Here is a 26,315-nt window from a genome sequence, read left to right on the forward strand (position 1 = left end):
AAATAACTCAAAAGACTCCCCATTTAGAATAACAAAAAAGGAGGAAGATGTGACACAACTCATAGTCCAACTAACCCACTCTGGGCTGAAGCCAAAGGCAATGAGAAACTTCCACAAAAAGTGCCACTTAAACTCTGGCACAAGCTTTAGCCATATCTAGTTTCATGAATATAGATGTCCCCTTGTAAATTGTCATAAAGTGAATGGCTTCAAAAGCAACAACCACCCCATCTAGAATTTGTCTTCCAACTACAAAACCCCCTTGCTCATCTGAGATCACAATGCCCATCCACGGTTTAAGCCTCTTAGCAATTAGCTTAGTAATAATTTTGTAGACCACGTTACTCAAAGCTATAGGCCGAAAGAAGTCCAACTAATTAGCCCCTTCTTTTTTAGGAATAAGAACAAGAAAAGTAAAATTAAGAGCCCAAAGCATTTGTTTGCTAACATAAGATTTACGAACCACCTCTAACAAATCCAGATTAACAATATCCCAAAATTTTTGAAAAAAATTCCAAAGAAAATCCGTCGAAGCCAAGAGCCTTACCCTTACGCATCTCAAAAACAACCTTTTCCAATTCAAACATAGATATTAGACGCATAAGAGAAGCATTCATCCCATCAATAACTAGAGAGGGAATACAAGCAAGGATCATGTTCTCCTCATCCTCAGAAAGAGGTGATTCAACTGAAGAAGAGAGCGGAATAGTACCGAGTAGCTTCACAAGACATAGCATGCAAAGATGTCGATTGAATTCCATATGAATTAACCAACGTGGATATGTAACTCCTATTCTAACGGGCTTGCACAGACTTATAAAAAAAGACAATACTCCTGTCTACTTCTTGAAGCCGAACAACCCTAGCCTTTTGCTTCCAAAAAATCCCCTCCCTCAGTTCCCATTCCTCCAATTCAGACAACCCTAGCCTTCTACTTCCAAAAAATCCCCTCCCTAAGTTCCCATTCCTCCAATTCACTACCTGCATGAAACTCCTCTCTGCCCAAATCCTCGAAGAACCCAAGATCTCGAATTTGACGAGTGACAACAGCTAAACGATCCTGAACCTGCATCTTCATGGCACAAAGATTACCAAAGCAGAACCTATTCCATTTTTAAGTTGTCATTTAACATATTGCAATTTCTTAACGAATGAAAACATAGCAGTACCATAAGTCGGGCCACCATCTCTCCACCACTGGAGAGTCTCGAAGCCACATTAACTGGAACTAAAAGGGAGGATTCTTAGGAACTACAACTTAAGTAGCTGAAAATTAAATAGGCCAATGATCTGAAATAAAAAGAAATCTCAACGTCACTCCTTATCTAAATTCCAGTTAAAACGACTACATACTAAAGTTTTAATTTCCACCTTTTACTTGAGGGATACCCTTTATTACAAATTTATTCAGTATAACTCGATTTCTTTGTTCGTTCATATCTACTCCTACTCTTCGTATAAATTACCATCCTCGCAGTAACAGAACATCTCCAACGGTGACCCTTTGTCGTTGAAGTATACAAATGAGTGATTTTATTTCTCAAAATAATCCATAACCCGATTAGCAACATCGTGAGAATTTTAGACAGATCTATAAAACTTTTCATGAATAATAATTTTGAATTTCTTGCGAAAGAAAAATTAAGAGATCGTTTTTTATAAGAAACATAAGAATTATATGAGATTGCTGTAAATAAATTAAGGATTACGAAATTTTCGTTCTGCACTTCTTCATTTTGGAAAATTTGGTCCGTGTGTTTCTCGCTCATTTCAAGATTATCTTGATATGTAACTAGGGAGGTAATCCTTGTCTTAAAATTAACAAATGATGTTTTTATAATTTTTCTTTTGAAAATTTAAAAAAATTTACTGCCAAGCTTCCGAAATGTTTGGACCAAAGTTCTCCCTACCTACGATTAAGGTTTGTTTATCGGTATTATTTTAAACTTCTAATATTCAGCAAACACCCTATCAAAGGTTTCTGATTAGCGGTAATAATAAGCAAGGTAAAGATGATACAAACATAGATCCGAGAATGAAAAAGGACCGATTTGTAATTAAACTTGAACTTAAAAATGAAAGATGAGTGGCCAATATGATAGATTGGCAATAGGTATTCGTGTATATATGGTAAGACACAGTCCAGTTCACCAAGACACATTATTTACTCATTCATCCTAACAAGCTTCTAAGAGGGCGAGGACATGGTTAAAACAATTAGAAACAAGCTAGCTCTTTATACACCGCATGTTTGGTGCTTAGGCAAAAGTGGAGATGATACGCGGCCCATACCATAGGTTGGTAATAGCAGGGTTTACCATTTTTCTTTTTGAAAAAACATGCTAACGTGAAAGCACTATCTTATGTAAAGAGCAATTCACCATGACTAAAATTACTAGGAACACTCGTTGGTTTAAAAATAACTCAGACCTCTCTATTTATAAAATGCCAATCGGAAAAACAAGCAAGGGCTTTAGGCAAGGTATGAAGATTGATTTCTTTTTATAGCCACTTAGTTTGATGATTAGTTTCCTCCCAATTGGCTTAGAAAGGGCACTCCTCCATGGTAGCTGCCTTAAATGGTCAAATTGATATAATGCATCTGCTTGAACAAATGTTTTACAAGGTGCCTTCCTCTATTCACATCTTGCACTCACCATATATAATAATTATGGCATACAAAAGATAATGCTTAAAGACACAAAAATAATCATTCCTATGAAAGGTGTTCAGATCTCTTTGCATGCTGAACATGCAGTCCCTTCAGTATTTTCATACTCATCCAGAACATAAAATCCTCTATAACATGTAAAACTCGTCCACTGCATGATGAGATGCTGCAAGCTTTAGTCCGGTATAGTTTCTTAATACAAATATTAGAAGGAAAGGCGTGCCCTTCTATACAATTATATTAGTAGATGCAACAAGGCATGAGACGTATAATACTAGAGTATATTAAAAAATGTGTTTTTAAGATGTGTTACTTAACTCAGGGCCATAATGCTTACTTTTGCTCTACCACAGTCTTGAACAACACCGAACATAAATACAATTCTGTGCCAGTACTATTATTACAACGATGGCTAGGAAATTTGAATGGTAATAAAGACAAGTAAACCTCAAAATGAAGTATGTGGAGGTGCAAAGAATCCCACACTTCTGTGGTATATCAAACTTCAAACTATGCATCAGAATGCCTAGAGTTTTCCTTTACCAATTATGTCCTCAGCTTTACTACCTTCCCCTCAATCTTCTTACCAATTGCTTGATGAGAGATTGAAATTGACATATAACACAATGCACAAATATTACCATACATCTCGCAAATATCTTCCATCAGTCTGTAATTTCTTCACTATAGCCTCTGCTTTGGTGCTATCCACAGATTCCTGCAAGACAGAATTAAGTTTAGATACTTGGAACGTTAATAGATATAAGTTCTCAAGCCAAAAAAAATCCAGATTGCCAAAATTTATCTGAAGAGGCAGAAATCCCAAAATTTTGATCCATGCACCAAAAACAAACGAGAAGCAGACTAGACAAACAGACAATTTACTTTTCTATCTTCATAAACTAGTGGCTCTTGACAAAATAGATATGATCCCAAGAAAAAAGGATACACAGATTCCTTTACAGAGCTTTCACTCACATCAAAAGAAAGACCAAAAAGACCAAAGGACTAATAAAACTTATTCCCTCATCAAATTTTCAAGTCCAATTTATTCATCTACATGTCCAGCTATTGATATTAACAGAGGTGCAACAGAGTAATAGAGTATGTAAGTGACTATGAAAACTAAACTAAGGGGGAAACATGCTAGAGGGCAAAAAGCCCAGAGCAGTAAAATTACATTCAGCATACCTCCCCATACAAACAAAAGCTTAAAGGTATTTCTGTGCTAAATGGACTCCCTTGCCTTGTAATTATTCATTATTGCCAATACCCAAGGAAAATGCCATTAGTGTGATGACTTCGTGTGGAGGTATCTTGAGATGACTTAAAAACGTGCGTGGATTGAATCCTACAAAAATTAAAAATCTAAAATTACAAAATATTAACATTTACTCAGGTTAGAGATCAAGCAAGTCTGTCTCAGCATGGACAGACATTGACTACCAGATTTGTGAATTCATTTCATAGTTTGAGTCTGGATAAAAAAAAGTTAAGAGATTGTAATGCGACCAGACCATTCATCAAACACAAGAAGATACTCTATATATCTGCTACATCCAACCATGCATAAAAATGACTTGAATTTTCTATAATCCTTGTACCAAATATTGCTCCAATAACACCAGTACACAAAACCTGACTAGCATTTCCAGGCATCCTGGAATCAAATGACATCTCCACAATTGCCAATAACACATTAATCCTCACTTACACAGGAATAATTAGAAGGATAAAATTGATCTAACGGCTCCCTTTGTTCATTAATGAGAATGGAATGAAGGTTAAAGCATAATATGGATAACAGAATTGCATAAACTTCACATAAATTCCAGTGAATACCCCTTAAATATTAGATTTGTTGCCATCCTGAGTAGCGGGAGCCTCTCACAAAAGCAATGATTGCTAGGTAAATAGAAACATAGAAATTACGTCACTAATCAAAAAACTCTTAAGAAATCGTGATAACTCATACCTGCTCTTGGACAATGGTGTGTAGTGTCCTGTGTACATCCCTTGCCATACCCTTTGCATCACCGCATACATAGAGATAGCCACCTTGAGAAATGAGGCTCCAAATATCGGATGCCTAAGCACAACTCATGTTAATAAACTGTCACATACATATAACACCAAATGCAATATTTTCTGGAAGATTAAACACACCTTTTCTGACATCTTGTGCTGGACATACTCCTTAGCTGGTCCTTGGCGAGAGAAAGCAACAATAAGGTCAGTCACTACTCCTTTCTCCACATAACTATTCAGTTCTTCTTCATAAATGTAGTCCTGTCAAAAGAAAACCAATATATTTCCATTTTAAATCCCAACATGGAATAATCTGAATACTTATGGTAGACAAAAAAACAGCCTCTTCAATAGTCCACTATAGAGTTTATATACTAATGCTCTAAAGTCTGCATTAAAAGGAATAAACGGGAAAGAGGGGTTGCCGTGCCAATGATAACAAGCCTCTTTTTAACTTCACTATAGAATTTAAACCCTCTTTACTCCAATGTCCATGAAATATGCCCTTTTTGCACTTCCATGGTAGAACAATATGCTTCCGATTTGCAGTTAAGTAAAGAAGAATGAAGGCAGAAGACAAACTATTGCCTATTACACCAACAGAATCTCTCATAAAGAAACATGAAAGTAGCTGCTCATGGCATCATTTGTTGAAAAAATTCATTTCCAAGAAAGGCAACAGGAGAAGAATTTGGAAAATATTAAGGAATCTCAACAAAATTGATGATTAAAAATCTTTCCTGAGACTGCATATTCCTGAATGTAATTATTAAAAAGGATTGATTTGATCACATAATATTAATACATTCAGTCACCAGGAAACACCGGTTCCGTGACAGGGATGTGACTATAATTACATATAGTATAGCCACACCCCTATGCCTTACTTATTTTCCATTTCAAAATGATGTCCCTATACACATATCCCAGGTCTTGAGGTGAATATGTTTCAGACATACCATGCTTAACACAATCACAGCATCATGCATCAAATCAGCATATACACAAAATGTCAGTTACCCTAACAATAAACGAAGTACTGGAAGTTTGCAAATCTGCCCCTTAATTGAGGACATTTTCACAAATAAGTTATACAAAAACATGCAAAGAATAAGATAGTCACACAATTATGCAAATAGGTCCAAAGATATTCCTTGTAGCAGAAAAGCTCTGTAAAATGAAAAGGTGGATTTTCTCAACGTTAGGGTAAAATGGAGGGGCAAAATCAATTCTCACTAGGTAATGTCTGGAGAAATGTGCAAAATGTATCTTGTGGCTGGAAACAAAACACATGCATAAACTTCTGCATTGCATTCAAGCATTGTATGGCTAGTTTTCGCACCATATAAGCATGTAACTATTTTATTTGGCATGTTCCAATTATCTCTTACTACTTTATTTAGCAACTGTATCTAGGTCAACCATGCGCTCTGAGCAGCCTTTATTTGAAGTACCCTAAATATTGGTTTTCTAGTCCCATCTAGTCAATTTTTTGTACCTATTGACCTAATTGAACACATTAAAGACGAGAAAGCATAAATATCAAGAGAACACCTAAACCTGTGTCTAAACATCTATTATCTACTACTATCAAGTTCAACCAAATAATGAATATTAAGAAAACTTGCCATTTGGCGATTCCTGCACCCGAAAAAGAGAACAGCTGGACCAAGCTTCCTGCCGGATTCTTGGAGTGCAGCTCTTTCCTATCAAAGCAGCAAACAGTCTATTAGAAACATTCCATTGTAACTAAGTAAAAATAGCAGCCAATATAAGCGAAGAAATCATTTACCTGCAAAAAGCCTCTAAAAGGAGCCAAACCAGTTCCAGGGCCCACCATAACAATAGGAGTAGAAGGATCTGCAGGCAATTTGAAATTTGACTGCCTGACAAAGACTGGTGCCCAGCTACAGTCGTTATTTTCTTCAGCAGATATTGAATTCTGTCATGATTTTCCAATTCCCTCAGTCCAAAAGCTTTAAACAAGGACCACTAAATAAGCTGCAATTTCTTCTTAGCTTCTAAAGATTATGGTGCACTAAAATATTACCCTTACCTTCATCCAGTTAGAACAAACACCTTTATGAATTCTACCAGTTGGAGTGGGCCCACAAACCAGAGCACATGTAACATGTATCCTAGAGGATGCAAACCTGCATGATTAAAATAAACAAAAAACATTTACTAATGACTAAGGAGATTAGTTTATAAAAACATTATATAAATCCAGAAACCACATTTAGATTTATGATATACAACAAACATTAGTGATCAAGATGCAGTCCTTGCAAATTTATTCACCTCGGAGAGGAAGAAATAGAATAATAACGGGGTTGTAGACGAGGGGCTATTGCTGCAAAGAAAACACCAAGAGGTGGCTTGGCTGATGGAAACTCAGCCATTATTTCCAAGAGACTTCTCTGACTTGCAGTAACCCACTGGGAGTATTCATCCTGTTAAGTTACAAGTATAAATCCAAATTTATATGAAGGCCTGAAAGTAGGTAAATACAGTAGGAAACAAAATGAATCCAGCACATCTGAGTTTACAGAGACGAAATGAAAAAGGACCTTTCCAGTAGGAGATGACAGGAACTGCAGGCGGTCTGCCTCTGCTGGATCAGATGCATGAGCTGCCAAGGCAAGCAAAGCCGCCTAACCAATGCAAATTTATAAAGTTAGAAAAAATCACATTTTACATTAGTAGCTGAACGTGAGCAGAAACTATGAAAAAACCTTGCAATAAAATCACCTTCCGGGGAGGATTCAGCAAATCTGCATAACGAGAGAGAGCGGTTTGTAGAGAGCATGGCCCAGGGAAAGGTGGTGGCAAAGAAGACCCTCCAAGTGGGGTACCATCTTCTTTGTCAGCGTGGACTGAGAATATAGTATCCAATGGATAACCTAATAACCTTGCTGCTTCCTCCACAACCTCACTGCTGTTTTCTGTATAGACACCTGCATGATCTCCTGTCTCATATCTGGAAAATAAAACAATATAAGATTAAGACATGAATGAAAAAACCAGGATAAGTCTGATTTTCTCAAGAACTTGAATTATAGTGGATAGAAAAACACCAATAAGGGTCAACTAAATTTTTAATGCACTGTGTCTACACAAATCTTATTTAATTATACTAAAAAAAATTCAGAAATCTGGGAGTTGCAAACTTCTTGTCCTTCGAAATTACAAAAGAACCATCAGTAATGGTAAAAAAAACATGATTAAAAGAGTAAGCACTGAAAGCACGTACTTTAACAAAAGTTAACAAAAATGAGACTGTATGATTGGAAGGGAATGGAAGTCAGCTTAAATGAATTTTAAGCCATCCATATTCCAAACTCATAATAACCAAGCTTTAGATAACATCAACACCTAAGAGACAACATGAAAATACTGATGGAAAATATATGCACCGTTGTAGCCAAAAGGCTCTTTCTAGGAGAGATACTGATGACAGTTTAGATTCTTTCTAAATCTATCCAAAGTGTTCAATGGAGCTAACGTAGCATAAAGGTGTCACATCACATTGTGTATTGTAGATATGCTAAGCTGCCAGCTGATTTGCATCCTGGTTCAGATTTGATGGTTTGGTTCGTGGATGTGGTAAAAAAGAAAAACTGGGTTCAGGTTCGTCCATATATATATATATATATATATATATATTCATAGAAACGAGACTCAGACTCGGCACGGACTCGCTAAGGCTGACCCAACTCGGGACTCGGCAAAAAATCGACAGGACTCAGCAAAAACTCGGCAGAACTCGGCAAAAAAACCAATTTCTAGTGCTTTTTGCCTAGAGAGAGTCCTGGAGAGTCACGAGTCCCTGAGACTCAGCTCGGGACTCGCCAGGAATGCCAAGTCCTGGCGAGTCCTGGAACTATGATATATATACAACCATAACAGCATAAAATTTAAATATATCTCCACCAAAACTTTAACCTATTACAGTTATTACAGTATAGCACGAGCATTAATGTCTACATGCTGCTCAACAAATGTGGTGATAGAAAGGCGCAGGCATGGTGATGACTGATTATTGATTAACAATCGGTCAAAGATCAGAAGAGTGTGTACGATAATAAAATGATGGACAAAATGTAGAGTGAAGACGAACACCATTCTGCAGGGAAATAAACTAGAGAACAAACAGAGATTTAAAGAGACAATAAAGGGCAGAAAAAATGGCATAGATGGCTATTATTAGCAGAGAAATGAGATCGTTTCTGCTGTTAACAAAATAGTAATGCCTATTGCATCTTATTATATCTTTTGTATTCTAAACATATTAAAAACAGATCATAGATAGACTAAATATTATAAATTAAATAGTTTAATTGAATTAATAATATGATATATTAAATTTAATTTATAGAGCTCTGCTCTGAAATAGCGAAGATGCGAAATATTAAAAACCCTTATGAGCCAAAGGGGTTTTGTAACCCTGTATCTCCCCCCTTGACTCAGCAAAACTCCTTTTCGGCAATCTGACCGCTCACAGGGAAATAGCAAACAAAGAAATGGAGTTTTTGGGAATGATAAAGATATGCCATCAAAACTCAGGAACTTTCCATGCCCGCGAAGGTCCAAAGGTGGGCAGAAGTGTGAATTGCAGTCCAGGAAGGTTTATAGACCACAATGGGTGTTTACCAACGGCAGATGAGTGGACAAAGCCTGGAAACCACAAGCTTAAAGTCCTGGCAATGGATGGCAAGTGGTTAAATCCAGGAAAACTCTTCGGGCGGAAAAACTAGCTCAGTGTCGCCCTCTGCAGGAGGGTTTCCCCAAGGGCATTACTTCCAAGAGAAAAAATTGGAGGATTTGCAAAACCCACCTTTAGATTAGGGAAATCTGAAAGGCCCACCAAGCAACCTATTGCGGGCAGCATAAAGCAAAAGGTTGGCACTACAAAATCCATTTCAAATAATGTGGCCATCGATAAGAAGAACCATAATCAGAACATCCTGAGGCAAGCTCCAATTGCAAACAAAACTGAGGAAGCTCCTATACAGACAGCAGAGCAAAGATATGAAGGCAAATACTTTGTGATTGGTGACCGCATTTTTGGGTCACACCGTAATCGCTGCAAGGAGACCGGTTTGTTTACAAAATGGAGCGGTAATGGGCAGGCGATATCTAAGATTGTGAATTGGTGGTATTGGGCTTACCACCGCCAGGTAAGTATTTTTGTTCTTCCTAATGATTTTATCTACATTGAATGTGTAACTAAAGAATTAAAAGAGGAATTATTAAATGGAAAACCAGTTATATTCAAAGGGTTTAGCTTTCATTTCATTGACTGGCATCAGAATTTTCAACCAGAGGTATATAAACCAAAAACCTTTCCTAGATGGGTAGAAATCTCATATCTTCTTGTAGAACTAATAAATTTCAAAGCCCTGGTGGAAATTGGAAATGAATTTGGCACCTTCCTAGGTTTAGAGGAGAATTTGGGCAATTCAACTAGGGTTAGAATGCTCCTAGATATGGGATCTAGCATTTCCTCCCCTGAACCTTTGGAATTAATTGTCGGAGGATCGGCTTATGGCATTAAAGCAAAATTCTATAATTGGGGCATTAGTGGCAACGTCATCACGACTAAAGAAGATCTGATGAAATTTAACCCGTTGTGTGCCCCCCAAGGCCCAGGCAATAACCCTAGAGTCAAAATTAAATTTAACCAAGATAAGGGGGGTTTTTCAGTAGAAGCTGATAGCCAGAATCAGGATATCGATGAAGGTAATTTGGCCAACCCCGTCAACAAAGAAGTATCCCACCTGTCACCTGATCGGGAGTTGACAAATCAGGCAACTGGTAATAAGCAAGGGTCAATGGGAAAATTGGAGGGCATTCAAAAGTGCACGGAAGGGGAAAGGCAAGAACATATTCCAAGAAAATTGGAAATGGTTTATGAGATCATGGGTCTGAATTCTGACCCAAAATCAGAATATGATACAGAGGATGAAAATAACGAGGTATTAAAAATGGAAAAACAAGAACTAATTAAGAAACTTCTGGAATTATATTCTGGCGAGAATTTGCATGGGGATACTCGAGAATCTTATGGTGGAAGGAAATAGTTTTCCTAATGCTAAGCTAGGCATTGGTCAGAATTTCCCTGATTTGGTGAGTCCAGATTTTGGGACAGCCCCTAAAAAGAGGGGGGTGAAAGTCCCTCACAGAATTAAGGATTCTAGCTGGGGAGGCTGAAGATCAAACTAAAATCACTGATCTTTTTCACAATGAGAAGGGGAAGGGCCTTCCCAATGATCAATGAAGATCATTACTTGGAATGTTAGGGATTAAATGCCCCTAAGAAGCAGCGCTTGTTTAAGCACAGTCTATCGATCATGAGAGCAGATGTAGTGATAATTCAAGAGACCAAACTCAGGGCTAATGAATGGGACTGCCTTAAAAGAAAATTAGGTATTTGGAGTGTGGATCATAACCATATATGTGGGGCTGCTGGTGGTATGGCTGTTCTGTGGGACCCTAGAAGGGTTAAGTATGAACCTTTGGCCAACCACACCCACTGGCAAAGTGGTAGATTCAGTTGCCTTAATAGTAATATAAGCTTCATCCTTATCAATGTATATGGGCCTATAAGTACCAACAGCAAATGGTATGTATGGGGAGAATTGGATACTTTCATGTCGCAAGATTTAGAGCAGAATTACATTCTTGGGGGGGATTTCAACACCATTTCAAGTCCAACGGAGAAAATAGGTGTGCAGACAATTACAAGAACACAAATTGAGTTTTCAAATTGGATGCATAGGAATAATTTGGACATAAGAATGAATAATGGTTTATTCACATGGAATAATAAGAGATTAGGCCCAAGTAACATAGCAGAAAAACTAGATAGGTTCATGTTTAAAGGCGATTTGACTATCTTTCAGTTTTCTCTGCAATCCAACATTCTTACCTTTTCAGGGTCTGACCACTTTCCAGTCTCACTTGACTTGGGTGCTGAAAGGAAGCCTAGGAAATGTCCCTTTAAATTTGAAAATATGTGGTTCCAAGACAAAGCTTTTATTGAAATTATAGAGCATTGGTGGACAGAGGAACAATTTCAAGGCTCCAAAATGTTTTGTTTTGTATCCAAGCTCAAAAATATCAAAATGAAAATTCTTAAATGGAATCAAAAACACTTTAAGAATATCTTTGCGGAAAAGGAAGAGATTGAGAAGGAAATGGATTATATTAATGAAAATATCATAAAAGGAGGAATGGACCAATACAAATACTTTAAGGAAAAAGATTTTTTACATAAATATGAAGACATTCTAACAAAATAGGAGATACACTGGAGGCAAAAATCTAGGGAAAATTGGCTTGGGACAGGAGATAGGATACTAGATTCTTTCATAACAGTGTCAAACATAGAAGAAACTTGAACAGGATTAGCAAGATTAGGAGTCAGGGGGTCTTATAGAAGACCCAGAAGAGATCACAAAGGAAATGGTCAATCATTTCAAAACAGCCTTATACAATTGGGGAAGCTCAGATCTTAATGCTTAGCAAGAACTATTGAGTGGTATCCCTAAGATAATATCAGAGGAAGACAATAGAAGACTGAATAGCAGCTTTTCACTAGCAGAAATAGAGGCAGCAGTCAAACAGTTACACCTGGACAAGGCGCCAAGGCCGGATGGATTTAATGCATGTTTCTTCCAAAAATGTTGGCATATTTTGGGATTAGAACTTTGGGAGGCAATAGAAGGCATGAGGAAATCAGGGCAATTTTTCAAAGAAATCAACAACACTTTTATTACACTAATCCCCAAGAAAGATAGTGCTGACACCCTAGATGATTTCAGACCAATTTCCTTATGTAATACAATATACAAAATCTTTTCCAAAGCACTTGCAAACAAACTAAAACCTATCCTGGCATCCATCATTTCGGATGAGCAAACGAGGTTTGTTCCAGGGAGGTCAATCCTCGATGGAGTGATTATAGCTCAGGTAGCTATTCACACTATTCAGCACAATAAAAACCCTAGCATGAATATCAAACTAGACATTAAAAAGGCATATGATAGAGTTGACTGGAGGTTTCTTTGTAAATGTTTGGAGGCATTTGGTTTTAATAGACAATACATAAATTTAATCTTCAACTATATCTCTACCCCTAGATTTTCTATCTTAGTAAATGGATCTCTAGAGGGGTATTTTGAAGCTTCCAGAGGGCTTAGTCAAGGGGATCCCATCTCCCCTTTCCTATTTATTATTATGGCAGAAGCCTTTGGAAGGGGTATTAGCCGGATTAATGCACTTGGTAGAATACAGGGTATAAAAGTCACGGAAGGAATGGCTAATATGACTCATCAGCAATTTGTTGATGACACAATGCTCTTCAGAGTAAGCAAAGTTCAGGAGGCAAGGGCATTCAAAGATTTGATGGATTTATATGCTATTGCCTCTGGGCAGGAAATAAATGCAAACAAATCAGAGATATTCTTCAATGCTAATCAACAACAGGAAATTGCAATTTGCCAGCTTTTAGGGTTTAATAAAGGTAAGCTCCCTAGCATATACCTAGGATTGCCTCTAGACAAAGGGAACAGGGTTATAACAAGCTTTGGGATCCAATAGTTAACAAAATGGATAAAAAAATGGAAACCTGAAAAGGTAAATGGCTCTCCAATGTCGGGCGAGCTACCCTTTTGAAGTCAATATTACCTGCAGTCCCAGCATTCCAAATGTCATGTCTCCCCTTGAATGCAAGAGCCAAAGCTAAAATGGATAGAAAAATGAGAACCTTCTATTGGCAAGGTGTATCAGAGGATAAGAAAGTGGAATTAATAAGCTGAGTTAAGATTTGCAGACCTACTAGTTTTTGAGGCACGGGAATTCAAAATATGAGTTGGCAAAGCAAAGCTTTAGGTGCCAAACTAGTTTGGACTATGTATAAAGACCCTAATAGGAAATGGGTGAGAATTCTTCTAGAAAAAATACCTAAGCGGTCCAAGCACGGACTGTATCATTAGAACAGCTAATCCACCAAAAGATTCCCGAGTATGGAACTTTATCTTGAGTTGTAGAGGCTTGATATTGGACAGCTTGAATATTTCCCCTAGAATAAAAGAGGTACTAAAAGCAACCTGGGGAGTGTATCTAAGAGATTATGTGGAATTCCCCAATGGAGACCCGGTGCTTGGTTGGAAGTGGAAGAATTTGGACAACATTCCACTTCTAGAAGATGAAAAGCTGGAATTTAGGAACATTCTAGCTTCTAGGGCAGTTACATTTAAGAATGGGAGGGATAGGCTAATCCGGGTATGAGCTAGCTCTGGGAAATACAGAATCAAGGATGGGTACTTGAAAATAATTAGTGGTCTACAATGGGAAAAGACAGAGATACCGATACACTTATGCTGGGATAAAGAATGTCTGGCCAAAGCAGGTATGTTTCTTTGGGCAGCTTTGCAAAATAGGATTTTAACAGCGGATCGATTTAAGAAGTTAGGCTTTGAAGGACCATCTAGATGCCCTCTATGTGAGAATAGTGAGGAATCAGTTGATCATCTACTGCTTTCCTATCCATATGCTTCGGAGTGTTGGAGCTGGTTGTGCTCTAAGCTTTCCTGGAATTCTGCTCTTTCCAACAACCTATTAGATGTAATGAAGAGCTGGGTTGTCATTGGTAAAGGTTGTTTGTATAGAGTCTTATGGAAAGTTGCTCCCTCTATATTGGTTTGGGAGATATGGAAGGAGCGTAACAGAAGGATATTTCAAGATAGGAAGATGAATGCTACTAGCCTCAAAAATAAGATTGAATCAGTCATTATTGAAACAACCAACAGCAGAATTAAGAATGATAACCTCCAAGATCAAAAATTTACTAGTTGGGACAGCAAGATGAGGATAGAATGGTATGGCCTGCTTATTCCACCTCAGTATGGGAAGGGAGGTGAGATTAGCAGGAAATTAAGAGAACAGTGTGTGTGGACGAGACCAGAAGTTGGTTGCTATAAATTAAATTTTGATGGGGCCTCCAGAGGCAACCCGAGGAAAGTTGGCATAGGTTGTATTATTCACCATGGGGATGGATCAATTAAAGCTAAAATGGCTAAACCTATTGGAGAGACCACCAATAATATGGCAAAGTTAGAAGCAGTCATTGAAGGACTTTTGCTTTGCATGGAAATAGATGTTAAAAAGGTGGTGGTAGAAGGAGACTCACAAATTGTCACTAATGCCTTAAGAGTTGGACAAACACCGAACTGGAGGTTGAATTCCAGACTTGGAAGAGATCTAGAGCTTCTCAATTTATTTGAGGAAGTAATAATTAATCATATTTATAGAGAAGGAAATGGAGAAGCTGACAAACTTGCTAACATAGGCACAGATGGACACTCAATCAAAACTATAGAAGCATGATTTTAAGCATCTTGTCTTATAAATATTAGCTTGATTTACATGGAAGGGCCATACCTTAGTTTTATTATTGCTTAGTCCTATATAGACCTATATGGCGTAATTGAAAAGGTCATTAATTTTAGATTGTTTAGATTTGGATTATTAAGTAACGTGGTATTCGCGTGATATTTTCGAGATGACTTCTTTGAGTTGATATCCCAAGAATGGTATGATTTAAAGCTATCCTTTACAATTAGTTCGCACATGAGAACTGTTGAGCCTCAAGTCGGATGCTCTTGTAATGATATCTATAAGTAGCATCTAGATTTCGATAAATTTTATAAGTAGCATCCGGGAGATTGCTTCTAGAAAATTAAAGGAAATATGGAGTCGAATCTAAAATTAGTGTCTTCCAGCGATCACAAGCTTATGGCATTCAGGGGTTTTGTCAAGGTGGAGAGGTGGAACATAGTTCTTCAGGAGTTGGATGACTTATCAGTCCGAGCGGTTCAGGAAATTATGGGGGGGACGCCTTCAATTACGACCATGTTTATCGAGTAAATTGTGATGTTTCGGCTACTTTTGTAGCCATTCTACTTTATGTAGGTACCCCTAAGAATGAGGCTAAATTGCTATCAAAAAGCGTTTTTAGGGAGGAGTTTCTAGGTAATTTAGATTTAGTAGTGGATTGTGTGGATCAAAATCTTACCACTCCATTTCCTAAAGACTATGAGAAGGCGCAAAGTGGTGGTAATAGGGCTAGAGTGTGTAGGCGACCGCTTCTGGTTATCAGGGACCGGAATGCTTTTGAGAAGCGGAACGCTAGTATTGTTAGGAACATAGATTTCTTGATGAAATGGCTTCATCTAAAGGAGGCGGCGGGTAACAAATGGTGGGTGGACTACCTACGATGGTTCAATTTTATTAATTCAGTTTTTGCTTCTATGGATATGTTGTCTTTTATGGCTGATACAATTTAACAAATGGTTTGGTTGTTTGGAAGTTGTTTTTGGCCTCTTTTGTGCAGGAATCACACTAATTGACCTCAGTATTGAGGGTTGGATTTCAGGGGAGGATGTAGCAAGGGAAATTTCTATGCCCTCCCAAGAGGACAATGGGAGCGAGACGTATTTCCAAGGATTTCAGTAGATTGAGCTCTGTCGAATCTGATATATTGGATCAAGTAGACAAATTATCTTGTCGTTGGGAAATCCTTCAAACTTGTATATGTATTACTGTATTACATTTTCTTTTATGGGGCTAGACCGGAGGTTTTCTCTACCCGACTCTTTCCTACCAATGCCCCTAGTGAGTCGGGTTGTAATAGGTTTTGAGTATTAATAAAATTATTTGGCTTCGGCCTTTTACCGATCAGTAACAAAGAACAAAATAAAAAAATTCAAGAAACTAATGAAAATAAAAATAAAAAATAAAAAATAAATATAATATATTAAATTATTAATTTATTAAAGATTAGATTAACCATAATATTATAAAATTTAAATATATATTCCCCCAAAGCTTTTAACCTATTGTAAATATTACAGTCAAAGGCAAGCATTAAATCTACATGCTGCTTAACAAATGGACTGAATGAAAGGTGCAGGCACATTGATGACTGATCAAAAATTGATCAACGGTGATGGAAAAAAAATAGAGGGGTGAAGGCAAACACCATTCTGCAGAGGAAGAAACCAGAGCACAATGAGACTGAAAGAGACAATAAAGCGATGAAAAATTAACAAAAATGGGCAATATTAGCAAAGAAATGAGATTGGTTGTTATCAGCAGAATAGTCATGCCTGTTGCATCTCATTAATAGAGACTGTGAAGGGGAGGATGGCAACAAGTGAAGGATACACAGAATAAAACACAGGGAGATGAATAGGGAGAAAGCTTATTTTAAAATGGCAAAAATAAATTAAAATTTTCATCAAAAATCACCAGGATCGTTCCTTGTTCAACAGGATCCTCCCCGGTTCTATCCAAGTTCAGACAAATAAACGCTCCCTAGCAGAATTTCAAACCGAACCTGTCTAGAATACAAAGCCAAGCTACACCCAGATCCAGTGGAACCAGCAAACCAGTAACATAGTAGACAAGTAATCAAACAGTGTAGATGAACAAGTATGTCACATAAGAACTATGGTCAAAGCATTATAATTTATTTTTATATGCAGATCATATTGAAATTCAAGTTGCTTTTTTCACATGGAAATTTTCAGAGAGCAAATACTACCAAGCTCAACCCTATGCAATAATAAAATTTCTAGAGACGGTCTGCAAGTCTGATCGGTAATTTATGGCCTCAGAGTGCTGCTAGTTTCAGAAATTAAGCAAATTCTGAAGAATGATTATGCACAAAGTCAATCTTCTCCCCGTTAAACCAAAGGAATGGTTCCTTTGTGATTAAAGGAACAACAGGCTATGTGTGAATTAGTAATTAAAGAAGCAACAGCATTTGTGTGAATCAAATGCATAGACCATTAACTCAAGGAAAACAGACATTAACTTCCAAAATAAAAGGAATATGGAACGTACGCAAGGCCAGTTCCTGATATATCGAATTCCAAATGGATGCATGATCGGTCAGACAGAGGTGTATGAAGCTCTCTTCTCAAAGCCACATTTGCTCTGCATATTGATTGGCAATACAAAAATTATACAGCAAGTTATGTCAGGAACATGAAAAAAACAATACATGAAATTGATAAATAGATTATGAATAATTTTTATTTGACCTGCAGGGACGATGGATATCATAAACTGCTTCACCATTCGGCTTGGGTGAATAAGTTTCCTCATAAACTGATACTGTAGAATCACAAAATTCTACCCGATACTCAGGTATGGCTGCTTTATAAGGTGCAGCACTTGTGGGCTCATCATCTTCATCACGCAGTAAATGATCCAATTCAGGCCACACCTGCTCTCGCCTGAAATAATAGACTGATACTCAGCAAGACTGAATTCCAAATGCTTACAAAAAAACAAATTTTTCAAAAACAAATGAAATATCTTCATCCAGTTACTATATGTGTACCACATTACAGATAAATCGGAAAGTAGTTACATTAATCATGCAGATTGCATATTTATTATATTCTTGCTCTTGAACCAAATAATAGTAGCTACTTTAATCTATAAATTTTGAAACAAAGATGCATACCAAGCAGTAAAGTCGTCCTCAATGCATTGATCATCATCACCAAGGCCCACTGGAACAAGTTGCTTTGCACCTGAATGCCAAGATAGAAAACTTTGTAAGAAGTGGAAGCTCTCCAAAAGAAACAAAGTTAATAAAAAACAAATAAATAAAGTTTATAACTGAAAATGGTTCCAGATATGGAAAAATAAAATAAAATGAATCAAAAGTGTCAGTTAGAGATGCCAGACTCAGACTCTTATTGTCAACTACCAAATCTGGTTAGTTGGGAACGTGGGTAATAAGATTGTCTCCTGGGAGTAAAATCCCAGAATAAAAATTTCCACAAAACAGAGTTTGTTGCATTCTGTGAAAAGTGCTCAATCAGAATCCTTCTCAAAAGAACTACCCTCCCACAGAGAAATGAAAATAAACTGTCTTTTAATATATGTATATGATATAATATAGTATTATTCATACTATAATTTTAGATATAATGTTTAACATATTAATATACTTATTCTATCAAATAGTAACACAACATCCAAATGTGAATCAGAGTAAAATTTATGATATAAATATACTCATTAAAATGCCAATTATAGTGTAATTTAATATAAAAAATACTGATATAAATTTATATATAATATAATGTAAACACATATGCATAACACAGTTTCCGGAATATCATATTTTGGAAAGTTGCCAGACATATTCCCACAACCCTGATTCTGGTAACTTTCATGCCTTTCCATTGAAGCGTAAAATTCTAACCCATGTATCTTGTGTTTCATGCAACAAGCAATCTGCATATTTTGAAGCATTTCTTCCAATTTTGCCTACTTGACAAATATACTACAAACTTTTGATAGGCATAGAGCAGACAATGATATGAACTCAGCATATATGTCATTATCCTTTGAAATTAACAGCTAACCAGGAAGTAATCAACACACATATTAGGAATAGTAAATAGTAAGATGCAATAATATACTCACCCTATCGTCCAGACTAGTACTAAAATACATTTTTTTAAAGAACTAAAGGCACATCAAGACATCATTAGGGCCAAGTTGGTAATAAAATCCCAGTAAGGGACCCAAGAAGATGACAGCTGATATTAGGAAACAGTTATCACAACCGAGACTAAGGAGATTCTTGAGCTGGGCCATAAGCGGTGTGCATAAATGTGTGTATAATTGTAGGTTGTCAGCAATATTATAGCGTTGGCAATGTCAAATTTGGATGGCCCATTCAATTTCTAGAAATCGAGCTTTGTGTTCAAATTTTACTTCTGAGGACAAAAACCCTTAGTTGATTTAAGTATCTTGGAGGATGAAACCTCTAGAATTTCACTATTGAATTATGGGGAAGTAAACCCTCATCTCCAACATTGGTAATTCCATATAGGAGTTACATGTGTTCTGATTGGATTACTTTCAGATTCCATGGTTCATGAATGGAGGGTTTACACTGCAGATTTTAGGATTTTGCAGGCTTTGGAGTTTGGACTATGTTAACAGGTACCAGAACCCACCCCACACCCGTACCAGGTGCATCTGGGTACAGGTTTGCCCAGGGGTATGGCCATGCCCCAGGGATTCACAAAATTCTCTTGTCAATTTTCATTTGATTGTCAATTCTATAATTGTAAAGATTTGGGCATTTGGCATTGATCAATGATGCAGCATCATACTATCAAATTTATTTAGTTTTACTATTCTGTATTTTTTATTTTTTTTTAAATTGTATATATATATAGCCCCAAGCATCACAAAATTCTCTTATCAATTTTCATTTGATTGTCAATTCTGTAATTGTAATGATTTTGGCATTTAGCATTGATCAATGATTCAGTATCATAGTATTTTCATTTTCCATATACATGCATACATACATACATACATATAGATAGATAGATAGATATTAAATAGATTAATATTTTATATATATATAATTTTAAACTTTAATATTTTCTTGTACAGACGAACGCAAAACGTACCCAGCCCCTTCAAAAAAAATTGTCAACGTCTTAATCACTGCTTGCAATGTAACTTGTTATTTTCAAGGATAATAAGAGCACTGAATCCCTTAAAAATTGCTTCATACAAATAAACTATAAATTTAGGGTGGTAGTCTTGAATTTTTTTTAAGGAAACAGTTGTTGCTTTTCATTTGAAAAGGAATGCTCTTAACAGGAAAATGCCTGTTGGGAGAAAAAACATTATTTACATTTGAGGCCTGATTCGATGATCCACGATGAACAATCATACAAAATATTTATGGTTACAGGCTGAACTTTATAATTTAACAATCATAAAAAATACAAAAAAATATTATATTGCAGATAGTCAAGAAAAAGTGTCAAAAACAACACAAACATACCTTGTTCAGTTAATGCTTCATCTACTGCCTTTGCCACCTATAATTTTCACATAAACATCATGCAACAAAATTATTGACTAGCCATCCACAACATCAAAAAGCAAGAAATTTCACTAAATATCAAATGCACAGTTCAAAAAACTTCAAGGGCAAAAGCAATGACATGAAATTTCAACTGAGGACCTGAAATCAGATTTATCTGATACAAGCATTCCTTTAACAGATTCAAAACAATCACAAACTGGAATTCAACTGTTAACAAACCTTGTTAAAATGTTCATATTGTCGATTGCCTAATCCAAACACCCCATAAGTAAGATCTGAAAGCCATAGCCCTCTCTCCTTACCCTGGTAAAGTATACACAATTGCAGTAAGTCTCGTATCATTTTCCAAATGGATTATTGACTATGTATATCCAAATTGGAAGATTAGAGGGATAGGAATTTTTTCCAACCTCAAGAAACCACTTGTAAAACCTTGCAGCATTGTCAGTAGGCTCCCCATCTCCATACCTATAATGATAGGTAAAACTCAGAGTCATTTAAAAGTATAATCGGTAAAGAGTATATGAATACAAACTTTGAATCATCTATGGGCTAATTTTCCCAAGGATGCAAACTACCTATATTAAGATACCTTTGGGAATTGGGACAAAAACTTCTCGAACAGTTATCAAGGAATTAAGATACCATTAAACAATAAGCTCTAAAACAATTATCTAAAAGGTTAAAACTTAAAAGTTCAGTCAAATTCTACATAAATTTTTCCTTTGCATATCCTTGACATGTAGCATATTTTTTTAAGGCACTTTGAAAAATATCTCAATGAATTTGCCAATGCAAAGTAGCCTACTAATGATATAAAATCTAATACTTCATAGACTATTCAATAAAGCCTCCTCAACTTCACTGGAGTACTTACTATCTAAATGCAAAAAGCAATTTGAAAGAGCTTAAGATGCTGAGCAGACAAAGCTTGTTACTCACGTTGCTAGCATGAAAAATGCTAGTTTTTCCTTTTTCAATTTCTCTTCATACTCATCATCATCTGTTGCATAATTGTCCTGATGAAATGCAACCAAATAATATTCAATGTCACGCAGCAGCTTCACTGACTAGAGTATAAACAGAGTACAGAATCATAGATATTAGAATTAGAAACATAAATCATCTCCATCCTGCATGGAAGGCTTTACTCACCAGGTCTACCACTTTAAATACAGCCTTGTCATATCTTGCTTTGGCTTCTTCTGCTAGAGCCTGTTGCAGATAAAATAGGCTTCTGAAATTGATGTGATTTGAAAATAGAAACCAAAAGAATATTCATGAAATGAGACAATAAAACTATAACTGACTCAACAAGGAGAAACCTTCACAATAGAACTTACAATGATAAATAGCATACATAAAATTGTTACAAAAAAATAAGAATGATGATAACAATTAACAGAAAGCAACTGATATTTTTCAATTGGCCCTGCAACGTTTTTGCACCCTGGAATTAGTTGGACCTTTTAAGGCTTGTTGTCAAGCATGTGTAAAAATATTGGAGCAAATATGAAATTAATTTTATTAATACCAAAAAACAACCTGCAAAGAGATAGCGACGCAATTGAAACATTCAATCAACCCCTATCTGAAGACTAACATTTCTATTGAATTAGATGCCAAGGTCTGGATCAACTATTCTGCCAAACCAACTCCAGACTTATATCCAGCCTCGTTAGTTTTTCTCTTTCTAGGAACATATGTATCAGGCCTTCTTAACATTTGGATGGGAATGAAACAGAAGGCAACCAACTTCAGTAGTAGACCACAGTCTGATTGACTGATAAATAACATTTTCTTTTAAGCTGGTAATTTTTATTGGGATGTCCAGGGGATATTGATGTATCATATCTTCCCCCTTCTCTCTTCCCCCCTAAAAAAGGGAACAGCATCAAATTGAAAGATGTTAAAGACACCTGCCTACAAACTAGGATTGAATAAGGATAAGAAAACTAGCGGGGAGAAATCATGACCGCTTAGAAAGAGGTATAAAATAACAATGATAGTGACTGTAAAGAACAATGCAGATTTAGGAAGGTTCCCAAACATGGTCACCTGAAAACGACTTTTAATGGAAATGACAAGAACAATTTGACAATTGAGTGGAGTTGTGAATGATTTGAACTATTATCCCTCACAAAATTCAGTGATGTTAACAAAAACAATGACGAACGATAATTGACAGGATTCTAAACCATGAATAAGAAAAACAAGATTGCTTACAAAAAAGGACAGCATAATAACTAATGCCTGCAAACAATGGCTGCCTCAAAAATAAACTGAATGATAATGATGGCAAGAGGAAAGACAACAAAGGGTTAAGAGCTGTAATAACCACAACCAGCTGAAAACAAGTAGAAACAATAAAAATTATTTAGTAGTTGGTTCCCACTGAAAATTTTTTATCTGAGGGCTGGGAATGCATCAAATTTAGTGAACCAAAAAATAAATCACTTCGAACAGAGGGGATTGAGAACCAAAATTGAGTATGAGAAGTTAAATAAAAATAATATTAGCTAATGACAGCAGATCATGACCACTTACAAATAAACATTAGATGATACCGATGATGACAAGAAGAGGAATATGCCAATTATAAGAGTCCCCGTATGCAAGCATTCTACAAGGGGATTGTTCTTCTATTTACCTTAAATATTGTTCAACAGGCTGTACAACCCTACACATCTCTAAATTTTGAAAATGTGGCCTCCAACGTGGAGTATCTACACCTTCACCATTAGGCCAACTCAGGCTGTGCACCATGATTGCTCAAGCAGCCCACCAATATGAACTAAACTAGTGACAAATGATCAGGAACTGGCAAAATTTTGAACCGAACAACTGAACAAAAACAGGAAATAATAATAAAGCAATAACAATTCTTGAACATGATACAGAATTGGAAGAGTTGAACCAAGATAACATCCAAGCAAATAATATTATTAAGACTGATAACAATACAAAAGATGCAAAACCAAGACAGCTTACACAACAATTTATGTGGAAAAAAACAAAAATTATTTGATAACATTAACCAATGATATAGAATTGTGAGGATTTTGGAACAGCAATACTCACGTAATCCAAAAATATTGACAATAAAACTAACCAATGATCTTAATTGAGAGGACTTCAAACCAAGACTTGCTACAAAAGGAGATTAATCGACATTAACAAGAAGGACAACAATCGTAACTGTGGAACACGAGTTAGACTTAAGAAAGCTAAAATCGATGGCCAATAACAAACATATAATAACAACAGTAATATTTTGAAAGTTTGAAACTGACAATGATAACCAAAACCTGCTTAGAAAAAAAGGGACGAAAAAGCACAATAGGTAGGATTTTAAAGATTAAACAGAGGAACAGGAAAAGAAGAGGTATGGCCAAGAAGTAAGGAGGATTCAAAAGAAAAACCCGAATCAAAAAAGATGTGGTTAAGGATATTGTTTTCCCTCGAAGATTTGCAAATCAGCACCAAACACAAAGATATCAAGCACAATAACACAAGTATTCAAGGAATTCATTTTATCAATGGATACTTCAAAGAAACAATATTCTAAACGGGTGAAAATACCTTCATAGGTCTTACGGACTAATTTAACCTTGGCGACATTAAAAGTCATCTCAGTTTATCTCATCTAAGAATGATGTCATACCTTGCTTACAAAATATATATAGAACTATCAAAAATATGAACCATGAACACTCATGGAGTCGAATAATAGAAACGACAATCTGATTTAGGCGGGACTTTAAAACCAACACTGACCATAAATAGAGCTGAATGACAATAATGACAATAACTAAGGCAATCCTTGTACATAAGGAAGATCTAACAGAGTCAAAATCCATGGCCCTTACAAACAAATATTAGTTAAAATAGTAATAGTAAATAAGCAGGTACTTCAAAGCTCATTACACCAGAATGGGAAAAAACAGAAACCATTTAATTACAAAGCTCCCCAGGAATCAATGTAAGACCAGGACAAGTATTGCCAAGATTCAATGTAGGCTGTTACACTGCTAAGATTGGAAAACAAGATTAAACAGAATGATAACTCCAGATTGAAAAAAAAGAGTTGTATACAAGATAAAGAAATATGACGGCCAAGGCAGACACCAATTTGACTTGCGAAATCCAGTTCGATAGGTCATACAGAGATTTCTAAACATTCAGCTTACGATTACTCTTTGCCTCAAATAGCATGCCTGTTGAGTTCCAACCTCGTGACCAAGAAATAATTGAGGCCTTACCAATCCACCTGCGCCTCAGATGTATTGAGAATTGAAAATGGCAAAAATACTGCTGCCGACTCTGGGCATCGAAGTCAACTATATAGCCCGAGACATGTTAGGCTTGAAATTGGATGATATATGGCATCCAACAAGGAGCATATGAATGAGAAAAATGTTGTCAACGAAATTGAAATATGTACACCAAAAAAATGACAATCAGAAACCAACTTCATACCAGTGAAACTTAATTATACACAAAATAAATGATAATCGGGCACCAGCTTCGAAGGACATTAGAAGGAAGGTCAAAACTTTGTATGCATAAACTATATTGGAGCGGTTTCCCATCTGACGTACGTCGTATATAGGACTATCTATACAAGGGTCTTCCCATGATTCAATTTCTCTACTGAATCTCAATTTACAATCGTTTCAGTTGAATAGATTTCAGACAAGAAAAAGTCGAAAATCAATGACGATTCCGCTTTCCGCCTTTCAAATACAACAATCCGTTTGCACAAAACCTACCTTGGCAAATCCCTCTGCCGTCCCAGTCTGTGTCCCGAAGAAAACCGTAACTTTCTTCTTTCCAGAATCCTCCTCTTCATCCTCCTCTTCCTCCTTCACAAGCGGCGTCGGCTTGACCGGCTGTTTCTGCGCACTGGATCCTCCCCTCTTCCACACAAAGAAAAAGACACAGGCAACCAATACAGCCACAGCCGTGGTCAAAATCATCAAAATCTGCGAATTCTCCTTCAGAACCAAAGCCGAGCCCGACATAGCTCCCAGATCTCCTCCCTTGCCATTCAACAGCAAAGCCAAAATATGGTCCAGCCGAGAAATCTCCAGCAGGCTCTTCCCCTGCGACCCGCCCTCCAGCGTATTCGAATTTGATTGCATTTCCACAAATCAAAAGATCAAAAACACCGGGCAAGCAAGTCAAGTCACAGTTCCCCTTTTTGTCTTCCTTGTTCGGGATTCGAACCGAAGACCACCAGATCCTCGATTCTTCCGTACCTTGCGGACTTACAATACAATACCCCCGGCTCCCGCAATCTTTAGAGGAGCTGTGAAATAATTGCGTGGTTTTAATTTATTAGTTGGGACCGCCTTCGCCTTCGCCCTCGCCCTCGCCCTCGCCCTTTATTTTACCAACCAGAGGTCCAAGGGTCAAATCCACCTACCCCTCATTCTAACCACTCTGGTTTGTCCCTAACCAGAGATTTGCATTTGCGTGCCCTTGTCTGAACCACAACCTAAACTTTGTACAGCATTCATTTTGCAAATCTACCCATCCCTTCATTCCTCACCACTCTCACGTCGTCTAGCCCCTATTTTTATTATTTTATGAGGTCATCATTGCTTCATAAATCATATTCTCATACATGCTATATTGGTCAACCACAAATGTCCAGCAAGCTTGACA

General features: G+C 36.7%; 1 protein-coding gene across 1 annotated transcript; it reads right to left on the reverse strand.

Moving 5' to 3' along the window:
* Positions 1-2,778: 2,778 nt before the first annotated feature.
* LOC131059184 (NADPH--cytochrome P450 reductase) lies at positions 2,779-26,315 on the reverse strand. Its single transcript, XM_057992518.2, has 18 exons — positions 25,418-26,315; positions 21,801-21,860; positions 21,588-21,664; positions 21,056-21,113; positions 20,865-20,948; positions 20,601-20,637; positions 18,240-18,309; positions 17,812-18,006; positions 17,612-17,704; positions 7,451-7,679; positions 7,270-7,353; positions 7,001-7,152; positions 6,756-6,852; positions 6,492-6,641; positions 6,328-6,405; positions 4,838-4,960; positions 4,647-4,760; positions 2,779-3,389 (listed from the first exon to the last, which is right to left on the reverse strand). The coding sequence occupies exons 1-18, from the start codon at positions 25,787-25,789 to the stop codon at positions 3,309-3,311; spliced, it is 2,154 nt and encodes a 717-aa protein (XP_057848501.1). The 5' UTR covers positions 25,790-26,315; the 3' UTR covers positions 2,779-3,308.

This window comes from Cryptomeria japonica, chromosome 9, assembly GCF_030272615.1.
Source record: "Cryptomeria japonica chromosome 9, Sugi_1.0, whole genome shotgun sequence".
NCBI classification, from domain to species: Eukaryota; Viridiplantae; Streptophyta; class Pinopsida; order Cupressales; family Cupressaceae; genus Cryptomeria; species Cryptomeria japonica.